At 41.4% G+C, this 17,019-nt stretch overlaps 1 protein-coding gene across 2 annotated transcripts in view; it reads right to left on the bottom strand.

Moving 5' to 3' along the window:
• The window catches only part of AOAH (acyloxyacyl hydrolase), a 211,271-nt gene that overhangs the window by 93,890 nt on the left and 100,362 nt on the right, over positions 1-17,019 (bottom strand). For both annotated transcript variants that reach the window (XM_077491659.1, XM_077491660.1), the window contains exons 5-6: positions 11,902-11,967; positions 3,368-3,450 (exon numbers count right to left, since the gene is read on the bottom strand). In XM_077491659.1, the coding sequence (XP_077347785.1) occupies positions 3,368-3,450; positions 11,902-11,967 (149 nt within the window). The remainder of the gene's footprint in view (positions 1-3,367; positions 3,451-11,901; positions 11,968-17,019) is intronic.

Here is a 17,019-nt window from a genome sequence, read left to right as displayed (position 1 = left end):
TTCCAATGAGCGGAAGGTCCACTTTAGGGTGGAAATTGCCCAGGTTCTTTCACCAGCAGATTGTCCTGCAGCAAGGGACACACCCACAGTCTTTCTTTGCTTCAAAAAACAGTCAAGGGGTGTTATTTTTGTTGTTTTTATTTTTGTAGAAACTGGTATAGGATTGAATTGAGTGGAATGCTAAAAAAAGAGACCTGTGTACAGGCTGAGGACAGTAAACTCCTTTCTGAAAAGCTGAAGCAGAAGTCCTTGCAATAGCAAACTGTGGACTTGGTTTGCAATAGAAGCCATCAATAGCAGGCCTCTTTCTTTAAATAGTTACATAGTTAGCCTAGATTAACAAAGACTCAAGTCAATCTGGTTCAACCAATAAAAAAAACAAAAATTTTTTTTTTACAATCCCATACCCACAGTTGATCCAGAGCAGTGATCTCCAAACTGCAGCTCAGGGGTCAGATGTGGCCCTTTGCTTGCTTTTATCTGGCCCTTGGGGCACTATTTTCATCCACTGATACCAACAATGGGGCATAATCCATCCCCTGACACCAGTGAATGGATAGACTTCCTCCCAATGACACAAAAGATGGGGCACACTTCTTCCCAATGACACCAACAATGGGGCACTATTTCTCCCACTGACACCAAAGATGGGGCATTGTTTATTTCCACTAATGTCAGGACCTTTCCTACTCCCAATGCCCACAGCCCAGGTCCGCTAAAGTCAAAAGGACAGTAAATTGGTCCTTTATTTAAAAAATGTGGAGACCCCTGATCCAGAGGAAGGCAAAAAAACAGCAAAGCATTCCTTCCTGATCCCCCAAGAGGCAATCTTTAGAGCAGAGTCCCTTCACAGAACTCGATAGACTGAGATCTTCTGGACAGCAACCGAAGTTCTCTTTGAAAAAACACACAGCCAACTCTCTAACACCAGAGGGGTGGCAGCAGCCCAAAAGTCTTTAAGATATTTCAGCAGTCTTTACTCATAAATGCCCAGGGAAAGTTGGTTGCCTCTTTTCAACATCCATGCAACACCTTTCTCACAAACAGAAAAACACATGACAGTGCGGCCCTGGAGGGCAGCACGTCCTCTAGGCTGTGTTTTTCTGCTGAAGGAAGAGACCCAGAAGCTGTCTCTCAGAGTATATATCCAGGCTCCCAGCCACCTTCAGGGTCATCCTTCTTGGGATTGGTCAGGGCTGTATCAAATATTCATGTTGCTATTGCCATTGTTTCACACCTATATTCCAGAGAGTTCTCCAGTTCTCTGGAAACCAGAAAAAACAGTCAAAACTAGCAGCAGCTGAAACAATGAGCAGACCTACAGTATCTAATCACATGCTGTTGCACTGATTACAGTGGGCACAAATAACTATACCTAACACCTAATACCTACCTTCAGTAATGCTTAAAGTATAACAATAAAAATGAAATATTCTTTTAAATATCGTGCCTGGGTGGTCCCCTTAGTCAGCCTGCAAAGTAGCACATCTTTCCCATGTTTAACAGTACCGCAGAAAAATGTCATTTCCGAAGGAAAAAATGTAATTTAAAATTGCTTGCGGCTGTAATATATTGCTGTATCCCGGCAATATACAGAAAAAAATCATTAAAAAAATGGCGGGTATGGTATGTATATTAAGAGGAACTCTTTGTAAGCAGCCTTATATAGTGTGGGGCGTGGACTTAGTCCCCTTGAGCCATGATTGGCCAAAGCATGCAGGTCAGGTGCAGGCTTTGGCCAATTATCATACAGCAATGCATTATGGGGCATTCCGCGGCGCTCGACTTTCCCACGAATGCCCCATATATTCGTTTAGTTTTAGAACAAACACCGATGTTCAAGTCAAACTTACTCCCTACATAGGACCAAGATACAAATAAAATTGTAGATGTTCTCTGCAATGGTATATTCATTTTTGATGAGATACTCCCTAAGGGTAAAATACTTCTAAAGGAATGAAGACACTGCAAGTTTCCTTAGTAGAACACAGAGAGCATCAGCTGGTTTTAATGAGTGGAGATCCTCCCATTGAGGAATTAATCCTGTAAGGACATACAGTAGTAGAATAAACAGCTTTTGCTCCAGAACAGAAAAATGTAGGACTCTACAAAAAAAAACCCCCTTGCAATGTACATTGATCACCCATAGGGAATATTTTTTTTCTCAACAAAGGTGGAGTTAGCCCTTGTACACACGGTTGGACATTCTGCCGGAAAATGTCAGATCGGACCATGTTGTCGCATAATCCGACCGTGTGTGGGCTCCATCGGACTGTTTCCGTCGGAATATCCGACCGACAAAGTTTTACAGCTGGGCTATTATATGAGAATTCAGATCGGACAAAGTACCACGCATGCTCAGATCAAATTCCTAGACCAAAGCTATTGGCTACTAGCCTGAACGTAGTCCCGTCGTAACGAAATAACGCCATCACGTTACAAACTATTGGATTTTCCAACAACTTTGTCCGACCGTGTGTATGCAACACCATACAACGGACAAAATCCGGCGGAAAAAAGTCAGAATGTCCGACCGTGTGTACAAGGGCTTAGACTTTGAGTTAGCCAAAAAAAGGATATCACCTAAACTTCAAACTTTCTGCATTAATCAATTGCTAACACAGTACCATGCCCTAGTACTACAATTCCAGCCAAGAAGGATATTTCTGTTTTTGCGGGTGAGGTTTTATTAAATTATGGCTGTTGAGCTTGTCTAGGACTTATGCAGAATGAAGTAGCTGCCTCTGGGTCTACACATTCAATGCAAGAATGATCATTAGTCAGCCTGAACATGCCTTATAGAACAACGAGAAAACGAGAAGCTCTTGGGTATGCCTGTGCAGAACAATTTATCGAGTACAACCATATTCTAAAACAGTTACAAAAGCACCTAAATTTAACATTCACTTTTAAGTGCTTCTGGTTTCCCAAAAGATATTAAAGTCAAATGAGATTACTTTGAACTCCTGATCAATAAATTTTCCCTTAACGTTCTAAATTAGGCAAACAAGAATAAAACCTGTATAAACTGACAAAAACACACATTCCTTTGCGTCTAGAAAGTAATTGCCTTATCCCAGATTGTGTTTCCATTACCCCTACGCTATTAAGACATGCAGAGTAGAAACAATTAAGTAATAAGAAAATGTAAAGTACGTATTATACTTATCTTCAGGGTATTATTGGTAAATCTGACTGCACAAGCATCAGAAGCTGCAGAGTATATTTCACACATGTTAAGCAATTACAATTGTACCCAAGCTCATAGTGACTGTTAATAGCTAATGTTCTTTGCAGTGGACTGGAAGTAATAGGTACTCCCTTAGACCTGCTATCATGCTTTTGATCTGTCAACACAGATACTTACGAATCTATTGCCTCACAGATCTTTTTAAACACGGGAAGCGAGCAAATCTTCAACAGAATGTCGGAAACAATTTCCATGTTTTTCTACAAAAATTGAAGAGAGTTTATTGTTAATTATTTCATTTATAGGCAGGAAATTAAACATTGTTTTGTAAAATTTAAATGTAATTGAATTAAGAGATACTGTTGCAAAATGAAATCCAACTTGGAAGTTGTTCAACAAAAAGTTGTCATTTGCAGTATGGTCAAAGCAAAGCAAAACATGTTACAGGTCTTTGCTTATCACATTGTTCTTGTTATGCCCTGTACACACGGTCGGAAATTCAGACGGAAAAGGTCCGATCGGATTATATTGTCGGAAAATCCGATCGTGTGTGGGCTCTATTGGACTTTTTCCGTCGGGAATTCCGACTGAAAAAATTTGAGAGCAGGATCTAAAAGTTTCTGACAAAAAAATCCCATCTGACTTTTTCCGATTGTTTGTAGAGAATTCCGATCGGACAAAGTGCCACGCATGCTCAGATTAAATTACGAGACCATATCTATTGGCTACTAGCCTCTACGTAGTCCCATCCTATGCAACGGACGTCACCGCGTTCCGAACGATCAGATTTTCCGACAACTTTGTCCGACTGTGTGTATGCAACAACAGTTTCAAACAAAATCCGTCTGAAAAAATCCGACGGATTTTGTGGTCGGAATGCCCGACCGTGTGTACAAGGCATTATACAGAATGTAACTTTACCAGAAAATAGCATATATATTTTATTCTACAGAAGATTAAGTTTGTAAAGCCTAACAGCCATTTTTAAAAAATTTAGGATAGTGTGTAGAAGAGTTCAAACTTCTGTCAGGTTTTATTTTTATATGTAACCCTATTGGGAAGACTGCATCCTGTCCTTGTAACACTATCATTGATGTCACTACAGACAACAATAAAAGCACTCAGAAGATCTAACCTTTCTTTACTCTACTGAAAAAATGTGTTTATGCTTTTGTCTGTGCCCCAATAGAGACATTTCCTATCCCTTCCAGTTCTCACAAAGAAATTTGGGTACGGTACATTTTGCCAATAAGAAAACAGACAGCAATACAAAACTATTACTCATGAGGCCACCAAATAGCTGCCCAAACTTATCTTCCTGTGCCTTATAGTGAAGTGTTAGTAGATTGGATCCTCGAGGGTGAAGTTTCGGGGGTGTCTTTGTAATTGCAGGTATAGGCCCCCCCAATATAGATCAGCAGTAAGATCTTCTAAGATGGCAGCTTTCTCAGCTGGTCAAAGATTGGAAAACCCCTAATAGTTGACTTTTTAGGCACGTACAAGTGTCCAATATATAGAATGAAAAAATGTTTATTGAATATAAATGTTATAAAAAAAAATTTATAACAAGGAATGCATAGACAAACTAATACAGTGTGTATAGAATACAACAAACTCTAACGCTTAAAACACCCTACGCATTTCGGAGAAACTAAGTCTCCTTCTTCAGGGGTAGGTATAAAGCACAGAGGGCAGTGCAGCTTGACCAGCACAGAATTAGACACACCCAGAAGAGGAGAGGGCTGTGATGTGCAAAGAGAGAAGGGACTGCCTTATGCCACATACACACAATCGAATTGTCCGGTGTACTTAGTCCGGGAAACAATCCGGCGGATAGTCCGGCGGACTTTCTACCGAACGGACTTGGCCACACACGGACACACAGAAAGTCTGGCGTTTGCTAGCGCGATGACGTACAGCACGTACGACGGGACTAGAAAAAGGAAGTTCAATAGCCAGTAGCCAATAGCTTCCTTTTTCGTACTTACTTCTGAGCATGCGTCATTCTTAGTCCGCCGGACTAGCATACTCACAAACGTATTGTCTGCTGAAACCCAAGTCCGGCGGAAAGATTGGAGTGCAAAACTACTTTCTAAGTCCGCCGGACTTTACACTGGAAAAGTCAGCTGAAGCCCACACACGATCGAATTGTCCGCTGAAATGCGTTTCGGCGGACTAAGTACGCCGGACAATTCGCTCGTGTGTACGCGGCACAAGGGAACTGACTTTTCGAAAAACCAGCTTTGCTAGCAAGTTAAGAAGCACATTGCAAGTCAATAAAAATTATTTAATAAAAAACACTGCCATAAGCATTTTTAAATGTTCTGTGATTTAACCTGTAATTTTAAGGTTGGTGACTGGCCAGCATCCCTTTAAAGCAGATTACCTGGCCAAACAGAACACAGTGATCTACATGATGGACCATTCCAGGAACATGCCGCTATGGCTATTCAAGCATATAGATTGAACTGATTTGGGGGTTCAGCTTTACGTTAGCCACTTATTGTGACAGATATGGGTATCTGTTATTATAAGCTGAACTTCAAATGGTCAAAACACTGGGTAAACCACGACTGCTCTTTTTCTGAGAAACATTTTGTGGTATTTTACCAAACTGCAGAATAATTTGAGGGGAAATGCCACAACTCAGGTGTTATAAAATATACAGTTGTGCTCATTTACTTAAAAATAGATTTGTTGCAGTTGTGCATTTTATTGAATATGCAGCTCAAATAAATAAATAAATATGCAGAGAACAGAAATTCGTTAATGTTTAGCTAAATCAAGTTTTATAAATGTCCTTCAATGTATGTCACTTTTCAGAGTACCATAACTGTTTGGCTGTAAGTTTATAAGACATATAGGCTAGTTGTTGTGCAGAATTTATTGCAGAAACTTCCTGAAAAAGAAGGAAGAGTAATGTTCCACAGGATATTTTGCATATCGGAATGTGAAGTAAGCTTTTACACAATGCTGGCTGTGAGCTTAATGCTTAATTTTGCGGAGCTAAATGGCAGGTGTACTCTTATTAACATTTGCAGTAGATACGGTGTAGTGCACCAGGAAATCTATCTGCATTATTTTCCTATTATCTATTTTGTCCTTCAGAAAAAATATTACATAACATAAAAATAATAATACAAGCTGTCATCAACTATTCAAATTCAGTATCCTGTTTTCTGAGGATGTGCATTTTGATTTTTTTTATATTTCAGATTTATAGCAAAAATCAACAGGGATTCTGGTGAAAGTCTCTTGTCCCCTCATAGATCATACAATCATTTAATGGTCTTCTCCAGAATGGACAATTAGAAAAGTAGTAATTTCCATTTTAGAGCAGCCTTTCTCCCCAGGTTGCTAAAGGTTGCACTCCTATGCTCCCCTTTTCACATGGCGACAGCGTAGTGAATTGCACAAGGGTCCTGTTCATCTTTGGCTCCATTTTAGGTCCAAATTCAGGCACAGAGAGAAATCGCTCCACATTGACGGTGCAGAGAGAGAAATTGCTCCACATTCCCGGTGCAGAGAGAGAAATTGCTCCACATTACTGGTACGGACAGAGAAATTGCTCCACATTCCCGGTGCAGAGAGAGAAATCGCTCCACATTCCCGGTGCAGAGAGAGAAATTGCTCCACATTCCCGGTGCAGAGAGAGAAATCGCTCCACATTCCCGGTGCAGAGAGAGAAATTGCTCCACATTCCCGGTGCAGAGAGAGAAATTGCTCCACATTCCCGGTGCAGAGAGAGAAATCGCTCCACATTCCCGGTGCAGAGAGAGAAATCGCTCCACATTCCCGGTGCAGAGAGAGAAATTGCTCCACATTACTGGTACGGACAGAGAAATTGCTCCACATTCCCGGTGCAGAGAGAGAAATCGCTCCACATTCCCGGTGCAGAGAGAGAAATTGCTCCACATTCCCGGTGCAGAGAGAGAAATCGCTCCACATTCCCGGTGCAGAGAGAGAAATTGCTCCACATTCCCGGTGCAGAGAGAGAAATTGCTCCACATTCCCGGTGCAGAGAGAGAAATCGCTCCACATTCCCGGTGCAGAGAGAGAAATCGCTCCACATTCCCGGTGCAGAGAGAGAAATCGCTCCACATTCCCGGTGCAGAGAGAGAAATTGCTCCACATTCCCGGTGCAGAGAGAGAAATTGCTCCACATTGCCGGTGCAGACAAAGAAATCGCTCCACATTACCGGTACAGACAGAGAAATCACTCCACATTGTCGCCACAGAGAAAGAAATCATTCCACATTTCTGGCACAGAGAGAAATCACTCCACATTGCCGGTACAGAGAGAGAAATCGCTCCACATTGCCGACACAGACAGAGAAATCGCTCCACATTGCGGACAAAGATAGAGAAATCGCTCCACATTGTGACACAGACAGAGAAATCGCTCCACATTGCGGGCACAGAGAGAGAAATCGCTCCACATTGCCGACACAGACAGAGAAATCGCTCCACATTGCGGACACAGATAGAGAAATCGCTCCACATTGTGACACAGACAGAGAAATCGCTCCACATTGTGGGCACAGAGAGAGAAATCACTCCACATTGTGAGCACAGAGAGAGAAATCACTCCAAATTGCGGGCACAAAGAGAGAAATCACATTGTGGGCACAGAGAGAGAAATCGCTCCACATTTCCGGCACAGAGAGAGAAATCGCTCCACATTTCCGGCACAGAGAGAGAAATCACTCCACATTGCCGGCACAGAGAGAGAAATCACTCCACATTGCCGGTACAGAGAGAGAAATCGCTCCACATTGCCAACACAGAGTGAAATCACTCCACATTGCCGGTACAGAGAGAGAAATCACTCCACATTGCCGGTACAGAGAGAGAAATCACTCCACATTGCCGGCACAGAGAGAAATCACTCCACATTTCCAGCACAGACAGAGAAATCACTCCACATTGCCGGAACAGAGAGAAATTGCTTCACATTGCCAGCACAGAGAGGGAGACTGCTCCACATTGCAGTTTCTCTCTCTCTGTGGTGGCCAGTGCACCAGCCCGCAGGTTCATATTATGGGCATTGTGGGCCTGGTGCGGCAGTGGAGCAGGTTTAGGAGTGTCATGGATATGATGTAAATAACGTCATAGACCAGCTCTCCCCTTACTGGCCACTGTCCTGTGTCTCTAGGAGCCTGTGCTGGCTTGTGCCCAGACTTGGTCACAGCCGCACAGGTGTAATGCTAGGGAAGCCTGGCATTTGATTTACCAAGCCGTGTGTCGGTGTGTGCTCTTAGGTGAAGGTTTCCAAGCCATCAGAATACAGTGATTACTGCTCGCAGCTATAGCAGCCAGCAGTGATTGACAAAATGAAAAAGACACGCTGGTTGTACTGAAGTCAGTTGATATCGAATTCTGTACAACCAGTCTGCTCATACATAGATTGAAATTCTGGCAGTTCAGCAGACATTTCTATCTGTGTATGATGGCCACCAGTCTCTGGGTTTATCCTCAAATCTTCTGAAAGGGATGCTCCACTTAGGTGTAGAAATTCACTTTGAACTCCACTTTATTTCCATAACTCTCATTATGTATTAGATGTGCAGACAATAAGGTGAGAGCACATCTAATATCCACAGAGAGTAATGGTGGAGTTCAAAATGAACTGTGCCATTACCTGGAGGGACTGGCATTCAGGAGGTTAAAACAGGCAGGGAGGAAATAGATATCACCTTCTCACTGCCTGTCAAATGCCTCTGAAAAGTGACCTGAGCATTGATCGATTTTCAGTGGAGTGACAGTGCGTGCTGCGAGTAAAAGCCTTTTGGGCTCACACTGGAGTGCTGCGCTTTGGCTGCAGTATGGGTATACTCGCGGTTTTCCTTAGCCGCGGTCCCTCAGACTTTTTCGGTTGTGCTTTTTTTGCTGCATTTTCTGGAATTGCACCAAAGATCCAGCATGCAGGACTTTTTGTGCACTTTCAGAATATGCAGTAAAAATGTGCAACCTAATAGAGGTCTATGGGGCCAGGGACGCCATGCGGGAAGACTGCCACTACACCAGCACTGCAGCCAAACTGCAGCATGCCAATGTGAGCCCACCTCATACCACCAAGGAGGGCAACGTACTGTCACAGGCTTATAGAAACAGAACTCTTTAGCTGCAGAGAGGGGGAGGGAGAGAGATTTGAGGGACAGAGCAGGGAGGGAGAAGAGGTGAGGAGAAGCTCACTTGATTGGCTCACAGACAACACATGGGCTGCCCGGCGTGTGGGGGCGGGGAAAGAGAAAGCAGATCCAGCCTCTGACAGACATTTGTGTGGAGGTGGGAGTGGCTTTGCTAAGCTCTGTAACACAGACTGTCAGGTCTGTCACAGAACTCATTGTTGGCTTGCAGTGCTGACTCCGGCCGTGCCGCCACCCGAGCTGCCACACGCAGGCCAGCTCCAGACTGCGTATGTGCAGTTCTAAGCTGGCGACACAGCAGCCAAATTGTACAGGACATTAGAGCGGTCTGGGGGGGCAATTGCATCACTGACCCCACCCCACCCAGCCCGCCCCTTGACTAGACATGTTCAGAATGAAAAAAAATGTTTTGTTTTGTATCGTTTCGTATCATTATTTATATAAATTAATTTAGTTAAATTAGTTTCATTCGTTTAATTCGTTTTCTGAATTTGTTTCATTTATTCGTTTTCAAATCGATTCAAATTTTTTCGACTTTGAATTTGGAAAGTTTTCAAATCAATTGCGAATAGTTTTCTAATTCAAATAGTTTTCTAATTCAAACATTTTTTCAAATTTGAAAAGTTTTCGAATTCAAATAGTTTTTCAATTTCCAAAGAGAATAAAATAGAATAGAGAATAAAGGAATAGAATAGAAAAACTAGAATAGACTAGAAAAGAATATATCAGAAAATAAAAGAATATAATAGAGTAAAACAGAACAGAATAGGATAGAAAATAAAAACAGAATAGAATGGAATAGAATAGAAACGAATAGAACATAATAAAAAAGAATAGAATAAAATAGATTATAACCATCTGCTGAAATCTGAATAGAATAGAAAAGAATAGATTTTTTTTTAAATAGAATAGAAGAGAAATTATATAACCATTTTCCAAAATTCAAATAAAATCAATTCGAATTTGAAAATAATAGAAAAGAATAGGATAGAATAGAAAATAACCCAATAGTATAGAAAAATCTACAGAATATAATAGAGTGGAATGAATATATACATTTTTCTATTCTAATCTATTCAAATTCTAATTGATTCTATTTGAATTTTGGGAAATGGTTATATACTTTCTATTCTATTCTATTTTTTTAATTGTACACTTTTTTTTTAAATTTGTTTATTATATTCTTTTCTATTCTATTATAGTCTATTTGATTATATTATGTTCTATTCAAATGTATTCTATTCGAAATTAGAATTTCGGAAGATGGTTCTATTCTAATCTATTCTTTTCTATTGTACTCAAATTTGAATTGATTCTATTAGAATTTTGGAAAATTTTTCTATTCTTTCTATTCTATTCTATTTTTTTAATTCAATTTTTTTCTATTCTATTATTTTTTTCTATTCTATTATTTTCGAATCTATTCTTTTCTTTTGACATTTATTCTATTTGAAATACGAATTTCAGAAGATGGTTATATTCTTTCTATGTTATTCTATTCTATTTGTTTCTATTATATTGTAGTCTAGTCTGTTATTTAATTTTACTATTCTATTTTGTTCTGCTTTACTCTATTATGTTCTATTCTTTTATTTTCTGTTATATTCTTTTCTAGTCTAATTATTTTTTTTTTCTATTCTATTCCTTTATTTTATATTCTATTTTATGCTCTATGGAAATTGGAAAACGATTTGAATTCGAAAACTTTTCGAATTTGAAAACTATTTGAATTCGAAAACTTTTCGAATTCAAAAAGTATTCGAAAATAATTCAAAAACGATTTGAATTTCATCCGAAATTTGTTTTCGTTATTTTGGATTCATTTAAATTCAGTACTATTGTAGTTCGGAAATTCAGATACATCTGAGTTTTCGAAAAACCAAAATTAGTCAGAATTTTAATCCGAAACAAAACGCACATGTCTAACTGGGACCCCTTGACTGTATAGTACATTGTAATACATAGGTGAACTTAACCTTTAAAGACCAATGTTACCAATCAGCTTCCAGCTTTTTTGTCAAAGCTTAATTGAACAAGCTGTAGTTAGAAGTTGATTGGCTAGCATGCACATTTGCACCAGATTTTGCACTCTCCAGTTTTAGTAGATCAAGCCCAATGTCTTTATAGGAGGAATCGTTAATAAATATGGGAATTGAACACATTTTGTATTTGAAATCATTTATTGGTTTTGAAAATGTTACAAACTGTTTGATTCAGGGTTGAGTTACCAAATAGACTGTTCACTTTGCAAGGGAAGTTGTACTGTGCAAGGGAATTATCCTCAGTGCATAGTCAATATGGTGAAACTCTGCTGACTTCAATCATCTAATCATGTGCAAGCCCAAATGCGTTTTTTTTTTTTATATTCCATACACATGAGTGACTATTCTTTGCAAAATAAAATCTCATCACCTCTACTTAACTCTGGGGAAAATGCAAGTCCAACTTCCCTTGGAAAATGAACAGCCTTTTTGCCTTTGGTAAATCAACCCCAGTAGAGCACATTCATTCATCCATCCAAAATAATTTGAAGCAAATCTTTTCTTTTGCATTTATGCTTACCTTTAATGCATAGTCAGGTTTCTTTAACAGTCTTTCAGCTTGCTTGACTGATTTCTTTAATCCCATCTTAAAAGAAAACAAATACATATGTTCAGTTTTTGAACTTCCTTATGTACAGTATAAAGGACTATGTATAGCCATGTATATCTATCCAAATACTGTTCATAGCATATATCAATACACAAAAATGTTGGGGTGGATATTGTCACTGTCCGGTATAAATCATTTTGAACAATTTCCTACATTTTTCAGAAGAGGAAAAAGTAACTACTATGACTACTTTGTAGAAGGGCAGGGATGCCAAACCATTATAACAGCCCTCCCATAATCTCATTATTTTGACCATAAAACTGTGGCCTAGTATAACATCAGTTGGACAATATTGACCGCCTAATTAACAGCTACAGTAGTCTTCTTGCTTCTAGTCAATGTCTTGATGTTCGGGAGTCCTGCATTGTCCAATTATGTAGGTGGGGTTGGAACCACCCCGTCAGATCAGTTGTAGCTGTCCAGAGTTGGATGGTGACCAGAATGCAATGTATTATGCTTACTTGGAGGAATCTGACATGTTACGGTAAGGCTGTGAAACATCTAAACGTTAGAGGTGGATCTTCTAAAAGGGTTATGGGTGATCCTTCTCTGATGGCTGTGATGACTGATTATTAAGAACTGCTGCCCCTACCAAAACAACCTCCTAGGTCAGTGATGGCAAACCTTGGCACCCCAGATGTTTTGGAACTACATTTCCCATGATGCTCCACTACACTGCAGAGTGGATGAGCATCATAAGAAATGTAGTTCCAAAACATCTGGGGTGCCAAGGTTTGCCATCACTGACCTAGGTGGAGTATAAAATGCAAATGTAAAATTTAAAAAGGTAGGTGTGGCGCTGGTTAAATGACAAAAAAAAAAAAAAAAAATATATATATATATATATATATATATATATATATATATATATGTATGTGTGTGTATGTATATATATATATATATATATATATATATATATATATACACACACACATATAAATATCTATATATACACACACACACACACACACACACACACACACACATATATATATATATATATATATATATATATATATATATATATATATATATTATATAAGTGTCAGGTGCTCTTCAAAGTTGTGCCTTCGTGCTTCTTATAGTGCCCCCTTTAGGTGTTGCACTCACAGGAATTACTCAATCCTCCCAGGGGTATCTCGCTTCCACAGTATTTGTCACTGTACAGCAATATCTAGATCCGCGCTTTTGATGTCAATCTTTTCTTTACGCTTTAGATGTTACTCCACATCACTCACATGTAGGAAGGAGATACTCCCATAGCATAATTCCATATAAAAATGGGTTTATTTTGAATAAAACATACTCACAATGTCACTGTAAATATACAACTTATATAAAAAACAGGAAGACGGGACGATTCACGTTCTGCGGCTTCAAACCGGAAGTGACACAAAGATGCTAGAAGCTCTTTTCTTTTATTTATTGAGATTTACTTTCATAAAAAGACTTATCAGTTTCTGTCTCAGAAAGACCTCTAATGCCCCGTACACACGATCGGACTATCCAGCAGACTAGAGTCCGCTGGACATTCCACCCGTGTGTGGGCTCCGGAGGACTTTTTTTCCCCAAAATTAGAAAGAAGTTTTGACTCAAAATTGTCCGCCAGACTGAATCCGCCTGTCTGTGTGCTAGTCCGCTGGACTTTTGAAATGAACGGACTTGCCCACACACAGAGAAAAGTCTGTTCATTTTGAACGCGGCTCCAGGTAGATAGGACTAGTGCAGGAAGTCAATGTCGCCACCTCCATCGGCGAGATTGACACCTCGCTGGCCCGTCACCTGGTATGGACTTAAAGGGGAAACCCTACGCCGAAATAATGGCGTGGGGTTCCCCCCCAAAGTCCATATCAGACCCTTATCCGAGCACGTAGCCTGGTCGGTCAGGAAAGGGGGTGGGGACGAGCGTGCACTCAACATGGGGGGTGCTGTGGGGCCCCCCACCCCAAAGCACCTTGTCCCCATGTTGATGAGGACAAGGGCCTCTTCCCGACAACCCTGGCCGTTGGTTGTCGGGGTCTGTGGGCTGGGGGGCTTATCGGATTCCGGGAGCCCCCTTTAATAAGGGGGCCCCCAGATACCAGCCCTCCACCCTATGTGAATGAGTATGGGGTACTATCTACCCCTACCCATTCACCTGGTGAAAAAAGTGTAAATAAAAAACACAACACAAGTTTTTAAAATAATTTGGACAGCTCCAGTGGTCTTCTCTTCTTCCGTCTTGGGGGGTCTTCTTGCCGGATTCCTCCGCTATCTTCTGCTCTTTTACTAGCTCTTTTACTAGTGGAGGGGCCCGGCTTTCTTCCTCGTTGTCGCCGCCATCCGGGGTCTTCTTCCGACTTCGGGGGCTTGTCCCCCTCTTTGGGGATCTTGTCCCCCTCTTCGGTTCTTCTTGCCGGGCCTCTGCTATCTTCTTATAGCTCTTTTACTAGTGGTGGCCTGGTCTTCTGTCGCTGCCTTCTTCTCTTCTTCCGACTTTGGGGGTCTTGTCCCCCTCTTCGGTTCTTCTTGCCGGGCCTTTGCTTTCTTCTTCCAGCTCTTTTACTAACGTTGGCCCGGTCTTCTGTTGCCGCCGCCTTCTCCAGCATCTTCCGGGGCTGTGACGTCATATGGGGCGGGGTCACCATGTGACATCAAGCAGTGACCCCGCCCCTTGTCCCTATATAAGTCGCCGCACAACGCGTCCCTGTCATTGCGGCCAGAGAGAGTGTCGAGTCAACATCTCAAGGAAGAAGAAGAGAAGAAGAGAATGCGGCGGCTTATTAAAGGGGGCTCCCGGGTTCCGATAAGCCCCCCGCCCTCAGACCCTGACAACCATCAGCCAGGGTTGTCGGGAAGAGGCCCTTGTCCTCATCAACATGGGGACAAGGTGCTTTGGGGTGGGGGGGCCATGGCTGGTACAGCTCAGGAGGGGGGAAGCTCGCTCGTGCCCACCCCCTTTCCTGACCGGCCAGGCTACGTGCTTGGATAAGGTTCTGATATGGACTTTGGGGGGAACCCCACACCATTTTTTCGGTGTAGGGCTTCCCCTTTAAGTCCATACCAGGTGACGGGGCTAACGAGGTGTCAATCTCACCGATGGAGGCGGTGACATTGACTTCCTGCGCTAGTCCCGTCTACCTGGAGCTGCGTTCAAAATGGACAGACTTTTCTCCATGTGTGGGCAAGTCCATTCATTTCAAAAGTTTGGCGGATTGTCCACCGGTCGTGTGTGGGCAGGTCCACTCGTTCGGAAAGTCTGGCGGACCTCCGCTACAAAGTCCAGCGGTTAGTCGATTGTGTGTACGCGGCATTACAGACGGTTGTCAGGTAACAGTTGCTGGATCCAGTGGCAATACTGTGCATCTACATGGCTTTCACCCAACTGTGCTTCCTCCCATTTTCCCCTACATCTCTCTATTAAATATATAAATTTTCTTTTTTAACAAATACTGTAGCTGCTGACTTTTAAAATAAGGGCACTTACCTGTCCAGGGCACCCGCAATGTCGACACCTGAAGCCGAAACGTCCCTCGGTCCTCAGATGCTGCCACCGCCATCTTCGGTAAGGGAGTCAGGAAGTGAAGCCTTGCTGCTTCACCTCCTGGTTCCCTACTGTGCATGCGCGAGTCGCGCTGTGCAATCCAAATGGTCCCTGCTGTCTCTGGGGACCCGTGTGTTTCCCAGCAGACAGCAGCTGGGAGACGGGAAGTGGCATAGGTCACTGCGATCACAGCGGTGATATATGCCCAGAAGTAGGTGTAAATACCTGGTATCTCCACCTCCCCCTTGAAAGGTGCCAAATGTGAGACCGGAGGGGGGGGCTCCAAAAAGCGGAAGTTGCATTTTTGTGTGGACCTCCGCTTTAAGTTGACTTGATCCCAGTTCCATTTTATACAGGTGCTGACAAATGGCCATATTGCACTTGCACCATCCTATGTATTTTGGATCCATTATTTATGTTAAGGTTGTTCTTCATGTCATAGCCTGTTTCCACTGAAGTATAATTATCCGAGTCCACAGAGTTAACTTAATATGAGAAGCCTTGTTCTGTATGGGCTTGGTTCTAATATGAACAAAGCTGGCTGAAGACACTGGAAGCAATATGATTTTAATGATTAGGCACCCTTATGATATAAGAAATAAAAGCAAATGTTATATGATGGATATGTAGGCGGCCATTTCAATATTTTTTTTAGATGCATTGCCTCTGCATGATGTTGAATTTGCATTATGTGATTTCTTGAAATAACAATTGGGGAGATGTCAATTTATCACAGAGAATTGTTGTCCTTCCTGCATGGTTCTATGCAATTAGAGAGCTAGGAAGGCTAGAGGCAATCACATTGCCACTACATGTGTAGTACCTTGTATATTTGTTTATAATTTCTAATGTAAAATCGGTCATGTAGTTGTACTAAAGCTTTGTGATGATGGACTCAACAGCAGGATGTCAAATGTCTGCTACTAAATTCCTTTTTATAAGAATGAAAACTTTAAGCAGCAATTTATTTTGAATAAAGTCTGCAAAATTACTCGAAAATTGACTCATACCCACCTGATGTACCTACATGTTTCATTCCAAGCTGGCAGGATAATGAGGGAGCTTTAGACGTCTTCATTTATTAGAACTGTGAAATGTGTATTTCCAACTGGCATACTGTGGTGTCAGAGTAAGTGGGCATATTGCCCATTTATGCCAACTGTGTCAGTGATTAATCAAATGTTTGAAAGGGAAGACTCAAGGGATGTGTCTCGGTTGCTTTATAAGTTTGGCTGCCTTGCAATGTATCTTTCCATGACAAAACATATAAATTCATTTTCACAATATATTTCTGACAGAGGACCGCCTGTAGTGTTAAAAGTGCTTGAAGTCATTTTTGAAGGTTATTTTGCATTTTCCTTTTTAAAAGGCTGTGATAGCTGAACTGTTTATCAGGGAAAGTGCACAACTGTATACACTGTATGTACAGAAGTACTCTATGTGACTCACCATTCCGAATAAATGTACCTGACCTGTGTACAAGGTTTTTTCACTCCTTTTATTTC

This window comes from Lithobates pipiens, unplaced genomic scaffold, assembly GCF_037356315.1.
Source record: "Lithobates pipiens isolate NorthernLeopardFrog02 unplaced genomic scaffold, aLitPip1_a1.2 Scaffold_19, whole genome shotgun sequence".
NCBI lineage: Eukaryota > Metazoa > Chordata > Amphibia > Anura > Ranidae > Lithobates > Lithobates pipiens.
This window is presented reverse-complemented; position numbering and strand designations above follow the sequence as displayed.